The 18,989-nt window shown below is 36.6% G+C and overlaps 1 protein-coding gene across 1 annotated transcript in view; it reads right to left on the bottom strand.

The window, feature by feature from the left end:
* DCAF5 (DDB1 and CUL4 associated factor 5) overlaps positions 1–16,234 on the bottom strand; it is a 42,058-nt gene extending 25,824 nt beyond the window's left edge. The window contains exons 1-5 of the mRNA XM_039323987.1: positions 15,986–16,234; positions 6,277–6,420; positions 5,460–5,496; positions 4,611–4,750; positions 2,552–2,681 (exon numbers count right to left, since the gene is read on the bottom strand). Of these exons, the coding sequence (XP_039179921.1) occupies positions 2,552–2,681; positions 4,611–4,750; positions 5,460–5,496; positions 6,277–6,420; positions 15,986–16,199 (665 nt within the window). The 5' untranslated portion in view covers positions 16,200–16,234. The remainder of the gene's footprint in view (positions 1–2,551; positions 2,682–4,610; positions 4,751–5,459; positions 5,497–6,276; positions 6,421–15,985) is intronic.
* Positions 16,235–18,989: the final 2,755 nt, after the last annotated feature.

Below are 18,989 nucleotides of genomic sequence, written 5' to 3'. Positions count from 1 at the left end.
GAACAGAGCCCTGGGCCACCCCACTACACACTTCCCTCCATGTAGATGCGGTTCCATTGAGAACCACACGCTGAATACGGCCGGTCAACCAGCTACAGATCCATCTAGTAGCGATGCTGTCTAACCCACATTTTTCTATCTTATCAAGTAGTAGGTTGTGATCTACTTTATCAAATGTCTTACTGAAGTCGAAGCAAATTATATCCACAGCATTCCTCTGATCCACTAATTTTGTCACTTGGTCAAAGAATGCATTACGATTTGTCTGGCATGATCTGTTTTTGACAAACCGTGTTGGCTTTTAGTAATGACTTTGTTTGCCTGTAGGTGTTCGCTGATTTGTTGTTTGATTTTTCCAGAATCTTCCCAGGTATTGAGGTCAAGTTGATAGGTCTGTAATTTCCTGGGTCCATTTTTTACCTTTTTTGAAGATGGGAACTACATCAGCTCTTTTCCAATCCTCCGGTAGTTCCCCAGTGTTCCAGGATCTTTGAAAAATATAGTTCAATGGTTCTGAGATCACATCTGCCAGTTCCTTGAGAACCTTGGGGGTGTAATCTATCTGGTCCTGGTGATTTGAACTTGTCTAGGCTGGACAGGTACTCACTTACCATTTTCTTGCCTATCTTAACTTGTGTTTCTATTCTGTTTTCTATGGCACTATTTTTGGTAGGTTGGTCTGTTTTTCCCTTTGTGTAAAGACAGACGCAAAAAATGAGTTAAATAGTTCTGCTTTCTCCCTGTTGCTTGTCATCTTCTTGCCACTTTCACCCACTAATGGACCAATCATTTCCTTCACTTTTTTCTTGTTTTTTACATGTTGAAAGAAGCTTTTTTGTTATTTTTGACTTTGGTCGCAAGCCTTAGTTCATTTTGAGCCTTAGCTTTCCTCACTTCATCTTTGCAGGTTCGGGCTATTTGCTGATATTCTGGCTTAGTTATGTGCCCCACTTTCCACTTTCTATACTTGTCCTTTTTATCTTTCAGTTTATCAGAGAGTTCTTTATGCAGCCATGCTGGTTTCTTTTGAGAGCTGTTATTTTTCCTCTTTGTTGGTGTTGTGCTAGACTGGGCTTTTATTATCTCACTTTTCAAAATTTCCCAAGCTTCTTGAGTTTTTTCCCCCTTGAGGATTCTCAAACATAGAATCCTTCCCAAGCCCTCTCTAAGTTTATTGAAATTAGCTCTCTTAAAAGTCCACTTTATCAATTTCTTCAGAATCTGCAGGCCAAAAAAGAATCCCAGATAATATAGCAAGACATTGCCTCATTCACCACAACAGACTTTGCCCAGGAAGATACAATTTTATACTATAGTACTTACAATAGTAAATGCAAATACAAGCTGTCAAATACTGACCTGCAGTAAAAACATGCACAAATATGCAACTAAATTGTATGGTTCCATACAATTAACTGCTTACAATTATTTACTCAGCATTCTTTCAACACTGTTATGGCCAATACTATCTTGACAGTTTAGGAATATAAGTGGAGAAGGAGAAAATGAGTCTATATGTTTTTAGTTAAAACTAATAATTTTGATCATTCTCGATTGACATAAGAGGGAAGAGGCTTTCAGAGGCCCAATTTAACTGCAACCATATATACGCTTGAAGCAAGACTTAACCACAATTTTATTTGACGTATATATCCAAGCAAGTCCAGGATAAGATAAGAAAGAATTTATTTAAAGTTGCAATCACTATCAGCACCCCAATTTTACTATATAGCAAGGCAAAGGAAGTACCAGAAAGAAAGGAATGTGGTTATGCATGCACTCATATGCTAAGACAGTCTTCAATGCAGCTGCACAAGCCATTTAAATGATACAAATGCTAGGACAATTTGAAGAGATATGGTTTATTCATGCTACTCTGCATTGTGAGACATGTGTTCTAAATAATATGTTTCACCAATATGAAATGACAGAATGCTTAGTGATATCTTCTTCATTTGCAGCATTCAAAACTAAGGTAGGATGTACTTCTAGCAAGCTCTAAGTATTGTAGGCAATTCTGGTAGATAATCTGTAGGTCCTTCTGTTGTTTGATATCAAATGAATTGAAAAACATATGAAATACACATTGAGTAAATTAAGCTTCATGAGAAGTAATAATTGGAGCATAAACAACCAATCATGTAACAGCATGTTTAATATACAATGTAAAAATGATTTATAGAAAATGATATAAATGGCCTATTGTATCCATATTGGTAGAGGTTAGAAGTGCACTAAAGGAAATTTAAGTAATCAAGTAATAGAATCCATTCCTGAAACTCTGAAAACCCAATATAGATTGAGCAGAAGCCAGGTATTTTCATTTCAAACGGAGAAGTTTGTTTAAATAATCTGGATAAAGAGATGCAGTTTATCAGTATCCAAGCAGAATGTTCACTACAAGCTTTTTCTATATATTATATGATATATAGAGAAAATTTTACCAAGGAAATTTTAAAGATAACCAAATTCTTATCAGATTACAAGTTCCACTTTGATTTCTCTTTCCAATTTCTTTAAACAATGCCTAAGAAAGCATGTTACTCTTTACCTTTGAGGTTTTCGAATATCCCATAGCCCAACACCTTCTTTTGAGTTGGCTGTGGCCAGTAATCTGGGCTCCACTGGATTGAACATCACACTATGAAAGGCAGAAGGATAATTTGCCAAACAAAAGGGCTCTGTTAAAAAATAAAATAAAATACAGCTGAAAAGAAGGAACATTTTCAATTAAAATATTTCTAGATAAACTTTGTTTATATTTGCCAATCATTTGTAGAATTAGTTTCAAGTCATCCCGGCAGATGTTTCATGTTAGAATTTAAATTATCTTCCTGTAACTCCCGCAAAAATGATAAAACAGTAATCTCTACAGAAATATGTATTATCTCTTCATTAATGCCTATCAACAAATACAAATAGGCTCTTAATCTTAATCTTAGTCTTAATCCTGAAAGTGACCAATAGCAACAAATAATTTAGATTGGTCTCTTCTGCATTTTCAAGTTATTTTACCTAAATTCTGAAAAGTATGTGTTCACTTGCATATACAAAATAATGCTCCAATCTGCAAGATATTTTGCAAAGTTGTTAAAGGAGCTTCACTGATGTTATTATTAGTTGGGTAATGAAACATCTGCAAGCAAGCAAGCAACCAAGCTCAGAGAGCACCAAGCACTCTACAAAAGCTTCACTTACTATCTAATCAAAATTGGATTATTGTATCAAACTATGGCACTGAAATGAGTTTAATAAAAGCTGAAATGGATTTTCAACTTTTTATATTATAACTTTAATAAGTTTATAAACTGCTATTCACAACAATAGTGGTTGCCCTATCAACATCTTAAAATATGGTTGCTATTGGCAGATATCAAGATCTCATATTCTGTGGCAATATTTATATTTTTCATCTTATTTCTCCATTTCATTTCATTCATTCAATTCCCCTCACTATTAACAAAGTCCTTTCTCCCAAGTATGTCTAATGGATGTCAGCTCTATAATGCTTCTTGATGAATTAACTTTTAAAGTCTTTTACGTTTGCTTTTATTGTGAATACAAGCTTTATATGCTTTCAGTTTACTGTGGTTTGCTTCTATTCCATTATGGTTTAACATTAATGTGAGTCAGATCATAACGGCTTGTTCCTCAGATCTTGCTTAAAAATTCTTGAGAATCAAAATTATATGGGAACTAGGCCAAATACTAATATCCAGATGACAAAGACAAGTCTATAATAACTTCAGTAATTAAACATTACATTTTAAGCTTGTTTTTAAATTTGCTAAGAGCTAAACACTTCATGCAATAGTTAACAAGGTAGAAATCCCAATGTGGTTCCTAAATCACCCTGACTAGGTTCACACAAAAAGCTAATTTGATAAGAAATAAATCACATTTTGTCTTAGTGCCACACTGAACTTTGCCTTATGTTCTCTGTTGCCTCCTTTTTATTTCCATAAATAAAGGATAAAAAAAACCTCATCTTCAGGGATGAAGTGGGTGGAAAGACAATCCCTGCTATTAAAATACTCTTTTGGAAAAGCTTTTTGGCATCCATTCTTACTGCTTGGTAACATTTTATTTCCCAGATGTTTACATTTTCAGCTGAAATACATTTTATGCCACAAAGAGATATACTCTTTTTTCTTCCTCTTCCTGTCATGATTTGTTTTTATTACTCCTAATGACTATAAGGAGAACTCTGTGTAGTTTTCTAGGCAGCATTTGTCATTGTCTTCCTAATGTTGAGACTGTGTAAGTGGCCAGAGGTCACCCAGCTGGTTTTCCTGTCTAGGCAGGACTAGAACTCAGGTTCCCAGGTTTCTAGTCCAGAGCCAACCATTAGATTAAACTGGCTTTACTATGTAAATACTTGAAATTGAAGAACAGCATAAAAAATGAAGTACTACAAAACATGAGGTAGTTCATCTTATTTCATTACTATTTAAAGCTACAGATTCCAAGTTTCTGAAGCCACAGGAGAAAAATACTGCCCGCTCCAAGTGAACAAACATTTTAAAGAAAATTCAAATACATGCAATTCTTCCCTTATCAAACTAAACTTAGTTTTCTGTTTGAACAGAAAAAGCAGATGCAATCCTCACCTCCCTGAGAAGACTCTCTGATATCCCAAATGAGAACTCGACCATCATCAGATGAACTTGCAAAAACATTATCGTCAACTGGACTCACGGACAGTCCATAGACTGCATCTTCATGGGCAAACACATCCACAGTTTCACCACTGAAACATACACCAGCATCATCAGCTTCTTATCTTTTACAGTGTGCTAGAAAATTTATTTCAAAACATTTAAAGTCCATTATCCCATACATATCCTTAGAAGCAACAGTATATAGAAAACGTATCTACAAATATGTTAATGCAATGCGATTCTATATAAACTAGGACACTCCTATTTGGACTGTGAAATTCTAAATCACTAATCGAATTTTCTGTATCTGTTGCTGTCATCAAATGGCTTTCCAGGTTTTCGCAAGCCTTATTCAATTCAGTAGGTGTAAGTATGCAATGAAATAAGCATCTTGATCTTAATGCAAAGTAGACAGGAAGACAGATATCATCTCACTCATCTTTAAATTCAGAGAAGTTTCAAACTGCTTGCACAGTTGTCCTCTTAGTAGAGAGCCGCATATATGCTTGAAGCACATGGATTAACATGTTTGTAAGAGTGACCTTGAGAATGTTACATTAACTAACAATGCAATTCTTGAAAGTTAGTCTTACTGAAGATGGGGGGGGGTTATGTCTGAATAAATTATTGCAATGAAAACTGTGGGATAATGGAATATTCCAATCATGTAAATATTTTAGATCATCAGATATGACTACAACGTCCTACAACTTGGGCCCACCGATATCTCAGTGTTTCTCCTTCTTTCCATCATTACCCTGATAAAGAGTATTTAGACACTGGAAAAAATGCATTTACCTTGGGATATCGTGAAGCAAAACCTGCTCATCATTACCTATAAACAGAAATAAAATTTGTCATTTAGTAACATGAATGTAAATGAGAAGGACTGTGGAAAAGGAAAAGAAAAAGTGGTCTGGGAACACAAGAAAGATATTAGCTTTTTAATTTTATTGTGGACCAAATATTCATGACAATGACTCCTACGTATTGGCTTGCTTTTGAAGTATAAAGTAATAACAATTTGTTGTGGAGCAGCAGTAAAAGAGCTTGTCTATGGAGATTCTCAATCATCCTGGTCATGGTTGTCTGAGAGGTGATTTTCAAAAGGCAACTTCTTAGAGAGAAAGTCCAGGTGCTTTTGAAAAGCACCTTTGGAACCGTAAAACAAGTTGTTTACTACAAGTCCATTCTATCTTTAAAGGCACCAGGATAGTTAAGTGTGGAGAGTTGTACAGATTATAGAGCAGGTCAGGGGACAAAAAAAGGTATTCTACAACGTTATTAAAATAGATGGCTATCCTGTCTCATGCTGTATCCAATACATGCTACATTGCAGCTGAAACAGCAGTGAATGGAAAAAAACCGTTGTCTAATCCAAGACAATGTGCTCAGAAGGTGGTTAGTTGGTCTGTCTATCTATTTCCAGTAATAGGAAATTACTTTTCAGTTGTGCAGCTTTAATAATATTGCAAAAAAAAAAAAAAAAAAAAAGGTTTGGAGATACACATTGGAACCACTTAAAAATACTGTTCAGATTGAAGCAGGATGTAAATTGCAATCAATCAATCAATGAAGGTATCCTTGCTTTGTTTTGAAAAACTGTATTCTTTACCTCCAGAAAAGACTCTGGTGTTACCACTATTAAAAGCCAGGCAGAAGATATTAGAGTGATGTTCTCCTTTCAGTTGAACAGGCTTGACCCTGGAGTGGATTGCTTGTTCCATATGCCAGAGCAGAACTCGACGATCATCTCCACCTACACGGTACAGAGCATAATTATCAAGAAAAGCACTACAACTAGCATCTATACATCTTGTGATATCAAATTCTGAATATTTTAAGTCTGCATTGCTGGATCATATGAAGAGCTACTACAAGTTAGGATGAATTTCTCCATTATTGCTCATTCTTTTTTCTAAATAGAGGCTATTATATAATGTTGAACTGAGATGGGAAAAAGAGGAAAACTCTAACAGTTATATAAATATAACCAGACAAGCTGTTGTCTTGGGCATTTACATTCATTCTTCTATATGGTTTGGATAATTCTTTAACTGAGAACTCTAGACTGTAAATACTGAACAGAAGTCTTGCTTCTTACAGACTTCTTCAGAAAGGCACTTTTTGAAATATAGAAGGTTAAATACAAATACCCAGTACAACAGTGAAATAATATGTATTATACTTGAATCCAGGATTTTGGCTTGGGGTGTCAAAACTTAGAAGGCACCAATGCTGCCCTTCCTTCCGAAAACAAAATCTATTTTACAAATCCAAGAGGGAGGTAGCATCATCTCTAGGAGGTGGCACCATCATTCAAGGTAGCCTAGAGGCGCCATATGCCCCTGAGCAAGGCTGTTTGTGTCACATCATGCAGTCTCAGACCAAAAATTGATTCAAATCTCAGGTAGGAAAGAGTCAACATGTATTTAATGTATTTATTGCATGTAAAGCTATATTTCCTTCAAGATACTCAAGGTGACACATATAGGTTTCTTTTTTTACATTTGTCTTCCGAATAATGCCATGAAATACTTAGGCTGAAAGCATGACTTGCCTAAGGATATCCAGTTAGACGCAGGGGTATCAAACTGCTGGCCCGCAGGCCGGCTGCATCATATGGAGGCTGTGTCCACCCCAGCTCCGGCAATGCAAAAAAAGTTGCAACACGTCACATGACACGGCAGGTTTAACACCCATGAGTTAGAGTTTCAATGTAGAATTGGGATTTGACTTATGGTATTTGCAGTTCTAATCCAATACTGTGGTGTTGGCTAGCATATTTCTAATAAATCTACTATTCATGCCATGTTTAAGTAAGAGATTTAACACAATTTATCCCTGTAATGAATTTTCATGGCTATCTGCCATATCTTTTCCAACATTCTTCAAAATCACAGGGAGAACATTAAAAATAATTCAAATTTACTTGAAATCAAAATCTTAATCTGAGAGAACAAAGTTAAATATTAAAAGCCATACATCTTTGGCTTTTTACAAATATCTTGCCAAAATTATCAGTCCAGTAATCATCCTAAGTTTATAGGTATGATGGTAGCTCCTATATCCAACATTATCATATGAAAAAAAGTCTTCAAAGCCAATTAAGCAGTTAGAGAAAAGCATCATAAATTGTTTGACCTTCTTTTAGTTACAATATAGTTTTTCTAACACATTAACATACATCATTTGCTCAATGATGAAGTCTTCGGTGTGGTAGCAAAGTTTACAAAATAGGAGAAATGTGTGTATTTATATATGTAACATAATGAATAGCTGAAATAATCAAACAGATGAATTAGAAGTTGTCCTAGAGCTGAAATTTAAATTAAATGAATGTTTTATTGTGTTGTTTGAGATTTGCCTAACAAGGATTTAACTATTTATTACTGCAACAGCATGTTTGGACAGTCCTCTTAACTGAAAAAAAATCACTAAATGTAGACTGAGGTGTCTATCTGGGAGATTACTAAACATGAAGTCCTGAGATCATCATTTTCATAAAGGATCACAGACATTAGTCCAACAGCTACAACGTCTTACCTAACTCTGATGGTAGGAGAATGGATGTTATTAGCATAGCAGTGACATCAGCCTAGAGCTGGCCATGTGTCATTGCAACAAAGGGCATTTCAATGTCAAAACCAAGTCTGGTAACTGCCTAGAATGGAACATGATAATCTCTATCCTTCAAGAATGCATGAAAGCTAATAGAACTAAAAATTAAAGAAAATCTCCACATTCAGAAGTACTTTTATTTATATCTCAATTTCTAATAATCAGAATTATATTTTATTATGCGTAGCTGCTAAAAATGGAAAGAATACTTGGCTAACTGCTGTTCAGTATAACCTGAAATGATAAAGCCTTAAAACAGTTATCCACACCTTGGTTACTTACAACCCATTTTGATGGCTGTGTCCAGAATTTGTAATTTGTGCAAAATGCAGTAGTCGGACTTCTAATTAGTATAAGACATAGAGAACTCATGAAACCTGTACTGAAAGATTTGTATAGACAGTTTTGTACTCAGCACAATTTATGATGATGATGATGATGATGTTTTTAGCCTCCAGTCCCCTAATCAACTTTGTTGTTCTTCTCTGTACTCTTTCTAGAGTCTCAACATCTTTTTTACATTGTGGTGACCAAAACTGGATGCAGTACTGTATCCCAAGTGTGGCCTTACCAGTGTTGACCTTTAAATCCTAAACAGCATAAGGCCTGATTATTTGAAGGACTATTGCTACGATTCTGCAGAGTTAAATCAGCAGGAAAGGCTGTTCTGAAGATCCTCTGTTACTAGAAGCTCAGATATTGCTGCATAAGAAAGTGCCTGTTCTGGCTCTTGTATCTTCCATATAGATCAACACAAGTTATAAAACTCCATTCCAAAGCATATTAATTAACTCTTGTTAATTATTTTGATTATTAATTATTTTAATTGTTAATTATTTCTGTTTTTTGCTTTTCATTTTAGCTGCATTAGTTTATTGTTATGTTTTATATTTAGGACATTTAAATAGCAGCTCCCACTTCCCCCTGTACATTTTGCTCCCTCCTTCCCCTGTATTTGTACTGAGATGTTATGGTGATTTTATACATACATACATACATACATACATACATACATACATACATACATACGTATTTATGGATTTATTTTAATGTAAGCCACACAGAGTCGCCTTGCAGTGAGATGAGCGGCAAACAAATAAAATAATAAAATAAAAAAAATACATAATTGTTGTAAGCTGCCTTGAGTGTTCGCATAAGTAGAAAGGTAGGGTGCAAATTAAATAGAATAAGTAAATAAACTATTGAATATATTTGGATCTGCTGAAAATATGTAATAAAAACGAACCGCATCAAATCTCTAAAACAGGGATGGAAAACCTATACACATTTGAGTAACCCTCAGCATCCCTTATTAATAACCATGCTAATCTGCAGTTCTTGGCAGGTGATCCAATAATATCTGGAGCATCACCAATATCTCAATCTGATAGAATAACTTCAGAATAGTATTTGATTACATTTATTTATATCTGCTAAATATAATCTTAATAATGTATTGTGAGCTACACTTAGTAATTTCTACAATCAATAACAAAAACATGTAGTATAATTAACACTGGCAACACTGGATGAAACCTAGGGGTTGAATTTCTAAATTTTATTTAACCCAGCATTAAAAGACTGTTCAGAGATACATTAATGAATCTTGGGTGTATAAATTATCCCATCTCCCAATTTGACTATGAGAGATAGATTATAAATTTTAATTTATATTTTCAACTAACCGTCATTTTTCAGCATACTGAAACTGTAATTGTAATTAGTATGAACTATGTCTTTTTAGACCAAGAAGTATCATCCACATGAGGCTGGCTCATTTCCCGAAAACAGTGGTTCTCAACCTGTGGGTCGGGACCCCATTTGGGGTCAAACGACCATTTCACGGGGGTCGCCAAACAAGGCTGTCCGCCATTTTTTTCCCCTTTTCTTTGGCCACGCCCCTGGCACCCAGTGATGTATAAGTGGTTGGGGGTCACCACAACATGGGGAATTGTATTGTGGGGTCGCGGCATTAGAAAGGTTGAGAACCACTGCCCTAAAACATAGTTAAAATTATCATAGTTTATCTGGTTTCAGACATAGCAAGTAACCACATATGAATACTTAAAGACTATTTCCTGTCTTTTTTTCATAGCCTGTTTCAGTATGAGAAAGTTAGGCAAAATATGCAGAAGGCTCATGATTTTTGTAGTAATCCATAGTATAGTATGCAAATTATATTATGCATCTCTGGTTCCTAGCAAAAGAGACCAACAGACAGGTTGAATTTCTACTGGAAGGGCATTCCAGAATTGTAATACTTGACTTGCCTATTCATTTATCAGACTACTAAAATTATAGCAATGACAAACTGCCCCAAGATAGATTTTTTTTTTTAGATTTTGAATCCCAGGCATACTTAAATGAATGCAAATGGTTTTTAAAAGACCCTAAGCTATATAGAGATTTAAAATCTAGAACCAGCATTTTGAATAGGACCTACAATCAAATAAGAACCAACATAAAATCAAATTTATGCATCCAGCCAACACATGCAACATTTCAATTTTTACGCATTAATCCAAATTCCACCTCAACATCTCTATTCCTGCAACTCCAAATTTGTTATGATCGTGAATGCCTTTTCTAGACAGGTATAAAACACAATATTATTTCTGCATAGCTATCTGATAGTGCTGCAAAAAATGAAAAGGCAAAGATCATAAACATCTCTTCAATATTTTATACTGCATTTGGACAATACTATTTCTCCATTTTAGGTCAGGCATAATTGTTTTTGGTTTATTTTGAATTGCCTTCTATTTTATCTTTGTCTATCTTCTATTAATAGTTTAAGAATCTGGTGTCCATTAATACTGACTTCTCAATCATACTAGAAGCCCTAGAACTGCAGTAAATTATCTAGAGCAAACAGTATGTACTGTACTAAATAGATAACATGATCTACCTCAACTGAGCAATCTCATTTTCTTCATAATTATGAGTGACAGACATTTAACTTGAGTTAAAGCAAGTTAACTATCAAATCCCATAGATGTCTGTTTACAGTGTACAAATTCCTCTCTTATTTCAGAACTCTGAATATTTCTATAGTGCTTTTCATTTAAACATCAGAGTGGTTCAAAGGAAAAAGAGTACCATATAATAATTATAATAAAAATTAAAGTTAAAAAAGTTTTAAAATCCCTAAAACCAAGAATGGACAAATGCCAGAAATTATGGCAGCTGATTAAACAGACAATAACAAGTCCTGGTCAAAGAGGTAGATTTTAAATTTTTGAGAAAAAGACCCCACAGTGGGGACCACATAATTTTAATTAGAAGTTTGTTCCAATAATAGATGCCACTATAGACACTTCTTGTTTGAGTATGTCTGTGAGTAACAGATAATTCTGCAAATAGCTTGGTCCTAGACTGATTAGGTCTTTTAAAACATATACCACCATCTTCAAAAAGGTTTACAAGCTGATTGGCAGCTAAGGTGGAGGTTTCTACATAGTACTGTAAGATTGTACCCAATGAGACACTTTACTGAGCAACTTTGTCACAACATTTAGTGCTAGCCATAACCGTTTTCATCATGAATGAAAATTCCCAATTACCATTTCCATATAAAACATGAGTTAGCTACTCCCCCTTCTGTCTAACCCATGGGGAAACACTAAATGCAGGAAATAGCTGTTACCCCATTGTGATACTTGCACTCAATCTCATTATCAAATTTATATTCACCTACTCATATGGTGAATATAACTTTCCTGAGCATTGAATAAGCTGGGGTGACCATGCAGAATGTGATTTTGAAATCAAAACCTTTGCAACCACTATCTGAATTAGCACATCAGTTTTCTTTAGGTCAAGTAAAATTATCAATTTAACTTCCAAAAATATCCTTTTTTTTAAAGTATGTGAAATAGAGTAACTATATATGATATATCAACCCCCTCTTCTCTGTGACAGCTCCTCAAGTATTGGTGCACAACTATCATGTCTAATCCATTTTTTTTGTTAGACATACCTAGTTTCCTTAACTGTTCATCATATGGTTTAGCCTTCAGCCCCTTATCATCTTTTTTGCTTTTCTCTGGTATTCTGTTCTAGCTACATGTGCCTTTCTTTTCATTTTTTTAATACTTGTCCTTCTTGTTCATCAGTTTGTTACAGAGCTCTTTGTGCGACCATGTTGGTCTCATCTGGTTTCTTTTGTTTTTCTTTCTCTATTGAATTGTTTTTGTTTGGGCCTTTAGTATTTTGTTTTTCAGAGTTTCCCATGTATTCTGAACTGTTTCTCCTAGGATTTCCATCCCTGGAATCCTTTGTAATTTCTCTTAGTTTGTTAAAATAAGCTCTCTTAAAATCTAAAAAACTGATCTGTGTTCAGCTGTATTATGCTGAATTCTAATATGATATGGTCATCTCCCAATGTTTTTTGTAAAATGGGAATATAAAAGAGGTATAACTTATTTACCATATTTAAATAATTTAAGTCTCACATTAACTCAAATATATTTATTTATTTATATGGACCTCATCTATTTCTGTGTCTTGATTTTGCCCATTGTTAAGAGACTTCCCCCCAGCAATGCTATCCTCCAGATATGCATATTCCCAGAATTTCCCAGCTACCATTGCTGAGAAAACTGAAAGTTATCCATACATTTCAAGGCTTCCAGTGTTAGGGAAAGCTGTTTTCAGCACGGTAATCAAATACCCAGTTTAGTCTTTGGCCTGAAAAAAGCAAGTACCACTGACATCAGCAAGTTTACAAACAACAGATAAAACAAACCTTTAGAACTGATTCTAGAATCACTGATTATACATTTAGCTTTATTTACTTTTTATATTCATATCATATCATATCATTATTATATATGTTGTAAAGTTCCTAATGCTCAATTGGATTGAGGCAGCATACAAATTTCCTAAATAACTAAATTTTGATTCAAATTTGAAATGACACTTTACAGAAGGAAGATGAGTTGTTTTCTTCCTATCTCAGATTCTGAGTCTGAATTCCTTGGGGGAAACAATACATTTAACAATACAAATACCAACAATGGTTAGAGCAAAGTCAAATGAGGGAGAAAGAGGGAACAAATGATGAGGTAGTTATTGAATGTTAATATTTGGCCAGAAATATAGAAAATATTTGGATTGAGAAAACAATCAGAATATATATAGAAAAACCTTTGTTTCAAAACAAGTGGAAGTTTGCATTTATTTGATGCAAAATCTCTTCCACTTCACAGAAGCTATTCCCTTTCTTTACTATACTGCCTAGTCTGTGTCTATATGAAAGTCAGATCAACATAATATTAACCCTTTTAAACCATTTAAAGCTCTATTAAATAAAAGTCTCAGATTATTGCCAACAGCATATTTGGCAACATATATATATGTCATTTAAGAGTCAGCTTCAATTGGAGTGGCTTATAAGCTTTGTAAAATGAATATTTTTGCATTTCAGTTACCATCTGGAGGTAAGTGGTTAAAATGTAGCTTTTCCCAACAAGTCTTGAGATTAACTTCTATGCTTTGTTTCTTATCTGATCACTGGCAGGCTTTTAAATATTTTGCTATTTTATGAAAATTGTTGTTTACGTTTTAAAATTGCTTTTTGTGGATGAACTGCCTAGACATGTATAATAGTAGTGTATAAAAATACTGGAAATAAATACTGGCATAACTGAAATACTATTTGATATTAACAAGGCTTGAGATTAACTTCTATGCTTTGTTTCTTATCTGATCACCGGCAGGCTTCTAAATATTTTGCTATTTTATGAAAATTGTTGTTTATGGTTTAAAATTGCTTTTTTGGGACAAACTGCCTAGACATGTATAATAGTGGTGTATAAAAATACTGGAAATAAATACTGGCATAACTGAAATACTATTTGATATTAAGCAAAATGATCTGTCATGCAGCTGCCAATAAGGAAGCTCTTTTCATTACTATGGAAGGCAGTGTGGTGTAATGGATAGAATTGGTTTGATTAATTGGCTAAGTATGAGCAAAGAAGATGGCCTCAGGTGAGTCACTTGTGTAGTTGTTTTCAGGCTAAAATAACACCTTATATACTTAAGGTCTTATAGAGGTGATTATGTAGTATCAATAGTGCAATAGCATTGTATTATCAATACCAATCAATAGTATTGTGTTATAATAAAATTGCTTTGTTTTAAAGATTGGGCTCATTCAAGAACTAGATTATAATGAGGGAAATGTATGTGTTGATCTCATTCTTTATTCTCTTGCAATGAACCCAAAGCTCTTCAGATTTCCAACTTTTTTTCCCTTGAAGACAGAGATGCTGTGGGACATCTCCTTCAGTTGGGAAAATATTACCATACTACTAGGCATTAGGTCTCCAGTCAGGCCTATAAAAGGGTTTATATGCCTTTGTGAGTGACATGAAGACCCAAATCCAAAGATCAAAACTACAAATAAGTAATGGTGCTTATTCCCCATAAACTGTGTTGGAGTGTCTTGATAATGTACTCTTAACTGTGGCTGAAGAGAAAAGAAAAAGCAAACGCCGCGTCTCTCTTGCTCCTTATCAAAAATACTCCACGTTTAGTTGCGCGGAAGAAAGCCTGCGTGGAAGAGGCACGCGCACCTTCCCCGGATAGTGGAGGCCAAGGCGGGCGGAGGGAGATGCCACTTCTGTCGCCTCCACGCTCTGGACGGAATAGGCCATCGATTCCCCGGCCTGTCGCTATGAGGAGCTCAAGGAGAGCAAGGCCTGCGGTTCCCACTCAAGCCCCGGCCTGGAGTTTGCATTTCCCTTCGGAGCGGGTGGGAACTCCGCCTAAAGCAGCAGTGGGAGCGGACAAGAAGAAGCGCTCCCCTCAGATTCCTTCTCCGGTGAAAGGCGCGGAAGGAAGCGGTGAAGCCCGAAGGGACTCCTCCCTCCTTCGCCCACCACCCCGTCGCCGCAGCTCACGTCAACTCCGAGTCTCCCCGACACCTGACAGCAACCCCCCTTCTCGTTCACACCCGCTCGCTTTCCCCTCCAGCTGCAATTAAAACCGGGCAGTAAAATAAGCATAGGTGCCCCCCTTTCCGGGGAGAGGGAGAGGGGGGGGAAAAAGAGAGAAAAGCTTGCAAATTACAATAACTCTCGGCTTCTGGCAATAGGTGCTTCCTTCTTCCATCCCGTTTTCAAAAACCACCCCCGCCCCCTAAGCGGAGTTAAAAAACAAAAAAAGCCCACATCTGACCCGGAGCCCCTTCAAATCCGGACCCAAACCCCTATCTCGGACTCCCCTTTACGACGCGTTGCGTCTCAGTTACGGACTTCGTCGGATATCACTGGGAATTTCTACGCGTCTTATCCATTTTGTTTCCAGTTACTCCGACACCTCCAGCAGGAGAACGAAACATCCTGTTATTAATTAATACACAGAGACACCCAGAGCAAAAACAAAACTCCTATAAACCTTCCGGAGGAGCCACTGCGTCCGGATGGGGAAGCCCAACTTCCCCCCTCCTGCAAGCTGGAGCTCAATAAACAGGATTGGGAGCAGGGGATAGGACCATCCCCCCCTCCCCCCCAAACTGTCAACCATTTTAGATCTATATTTGGGAAACCTTAGGGTGTGTTTTGGGGGAGAGGGAGGGCATCTGCTTCTCCAGTCGGGTTCGGCGATGCGGGGCGAGGGGAACGGAGAAGAAGGAGATAAAATTGGGGGGGGGGAGCGGAGGGGGGAAGGAGGGGGGAGAGGAGGGCTTGCATTACCTGAGACCAGCCATTGGCCTCCATTGTTGGAGAATTCAATGGCATTGACACAACCGAAGTGCCCCAGCAGATCCTTCTTGTAGAGGTTTCTACAGCCTCGCAGGCGCCTCCGCTGAAAGTCCTGGGTGAGCAGAGGGTCTCCCTGCAAGCCCCTCTGGGACAAGAAGCCCACGACTGACCTCATGTTGCCCCCTAGGCCAGCTCGCCGTCTCATGGTGCTGGTGCTGGTCCCCCACTTGCCCCCCTCGCTCGCTCCCTCGCTCCCTCCCTCCCTCCCTCCCTCCGCTTTCTCCCCGCCCTCCCTTGTTATGGTTATGATGATTTTCTTTAGCCGGCCATAGCAGGGGAGAGGTATTAGACACTCCGTTGCTTCCTGATCCCCTTTAAACTCCTCCCCTGCCTTACAGCGGCGGCGGCAACAGCAGCTGATTCACAGCTGCAGCCTTTTCCTTGATGCGATTCTTCTGCCGGCTGCTTCCTTGGACTGAACGTTGCTCGGGGGGCCAGTGGTTTTGGAGATCGAGGATGTGCTCTTGACTAAGTGGTCCCTCGCCACCATCATCGCTATCATCATCACCACTCCTTCCCTATAAAATCCAAGATCGGCGGAAGTATATTTGGCTTTCGCTGGAGACCGAACAGACGTTGAATCCACCATCACTCTTATGTTACGGAGTTGCCACAGCGGAAAGCCAATAGATCTCGCTCGGGCGGGACAAGAACGGGTAGATAGGATAAAAAGCGGCGAGCCGCCAGATGCCGTTTGCCCTGCCTTCCTCCTTTGCGATCTCCATTAAAGTAACTTACGAAGTTGAGCAGGCGTAAAGAAACATAACCAGATTCAGGAACTTCCTGGAGTTTTCTTCAAAATTCTTCCTAGGACAATAAAACTTCTTGACCGGAAGATGAGATTTCCGAATTCGTTTTTTAATCTTTCTCTGGTGACTATTGCTGACATTTTATATATTCCTCACGATATCACGGAAACCTAATCATTTTGGTTTGAATCGACCAAACGACAGAAGGCTATTTTTCCTGTGTGTTTTTTTTTAAAAAACACATTCTGAAATGTTAACATTTCCTAAAAAGACATCTTAGGAAATAATTCCATACCAATTAAATATTTTGAAAAGGGATTCTGGGGAAGAGATATATTGTACCCAAGAAATGAATAAAACAATGTGGGTAGTCCTTGACTTACAACCACAATTGAGCCCAAAATTTCTGTTGTTAAGTGAGACATTTGTTCAGTGAGTTTTGGCACCATTTTACGACATTTCTTGCCACAGCTATTAAGTGAATCACTGCAGTTGATAAGTTAGTAACCTAGTTATTAAGTGAATCCTGCTTCTCCATTGACTTTGCATGTTAGAAGGTCACAAAAGGGGATCACATTACCTGGGGCACTGCGTCCGTCATAAGTATGAACCAGTTGCCAAGCATCTGAATTTTGATGATGTGACCATGGGGATGTTGCAAAGTACTGAAAAACGGTTCTAAGTCACTTTTTTTCATGCTGTTGTAACTTTGAATGGTTACTAAATGAACTGTTGTAAGTTGAGGTCTGCCTGTACTTGCTAAAGACTATCTTAGTGGAACTTACATGAGATGTACAGAACTCTGCCTCATCAAAATGTACATTACTTCATGGAATATTTCTGTCTTTAGTTTGTCTTTAAAGGGAACTTAAATTGCTGTAGAATCTGCTTTGACAACTCTATGATATATATACAATTTTTTAAATACATGGTACATGGTGCATACATGTTTGATATTAATATAAAGCTTCCAAATAGGTGAGTTTATAATAGTAAAATTTATGGCTTTTCATTTGGTTCACGGTGGGATGTATTAATAGCAGAAATAATAGGGAGATCCTAGGAGGATGCCATTATCTAATGTGAAATAGGAATGGGTAAACCTACAGATGGCACCTGGTCCTTTTGCATTACCACAACCTGACTTGGAAGTATGTGGATGAGCCTTATACCCTACTAGCCACTGGCAAAGAGCAGTTCATATACTCCAGGACCACTGCAATGTTCCTGGGACACACCCTCCCATGGCACCAGATATATTCAGATAACAGATTCCACAGCAGCTCTCTGAAAGATATTCTTTATCAAGAGCTTAATACACCTGACACCTAATCCTCAATTTTATCTAAGAGAAAAAAACAGACCATTTGCAATGTTTAACCTTTCACACAACATAATCACATGGGTTATTTTTACTTCGGTTCTTTTTTTTTTTTTTGGCATAGTGAGTTGTGCAACCTCAGTTTGACATTATGATTCATTGTATTATGTGAATTCAGAATATGGCTTAATTCAGCAACCAAGAAAGAGGGTTAGTAGAGTTACAGAGCCATGCTGCCTTTGGCTGTGCCAGACACATGATTCCATAATTTGCTGAACTATTGAATTTATTTATTGAATTAATCCTATTATGTATATTTTATGGAATTAATCCTATTATGTATATTCAGAAAACTCACAATTATATTCAGTCAGCCAAAAACAAACCATACCAAAATATTGAAATATGTGTTCATATTAATACATCATATAATTTTGCCAATTGTATAATAGCCTAAATTATTATGCAAACATAACTTACGATAGTTCATTCTCTATCTTAGGTTAGGAAACTAAATTCTGAACTATGTAAAAAGCACTTTTGAGCTTTAGATATAAGGTATTACCAATGTACAAAATGCAGAATTGAAATCAAAACTATTATAGCTTGGGATTTTATTAATTTATATAATTGTACATAAATATAAATTAAATATTAAAAGATATCCAACAAACTTGTTTACCTAAGGGAGAGGATCCTTCTTCTTCTTCTTCTTCTTCTTCTTCTTCTTCTTCTTCTTCTTCTTCTTCTTCTTCTTCTTCTTCTTCTTCTTCTTCTTCTTCTTCTTCTTCTTCTTCTTCTTCTTCTTCTTCTTCTTCTTCTTCTTCTTCTTCTTCTTCTTCTTCTTCTTCTTCTTCTTCTTCTT

The sequence above is a fragment of the Crotalus tigris genome, unplaced genomic scaffold, assembly GCF_016545835.1.
Source record: "Crotalus tigris isolate CLP2741 ecotype Arizona unplaced genomic scaffold, ASM1654583v1 scf7180000024291.2576520, whole genome shotgun sequence".
Taxonomy (NCBI): Eukaryota; Metazoa; Chordata; class Lepidosauria; order Squamata; family Viperidae; genus Crotalus; species Crotalus tigris.
This window is presented reverse-complemented; position numbering and strand designations above follow the sequence as displayed.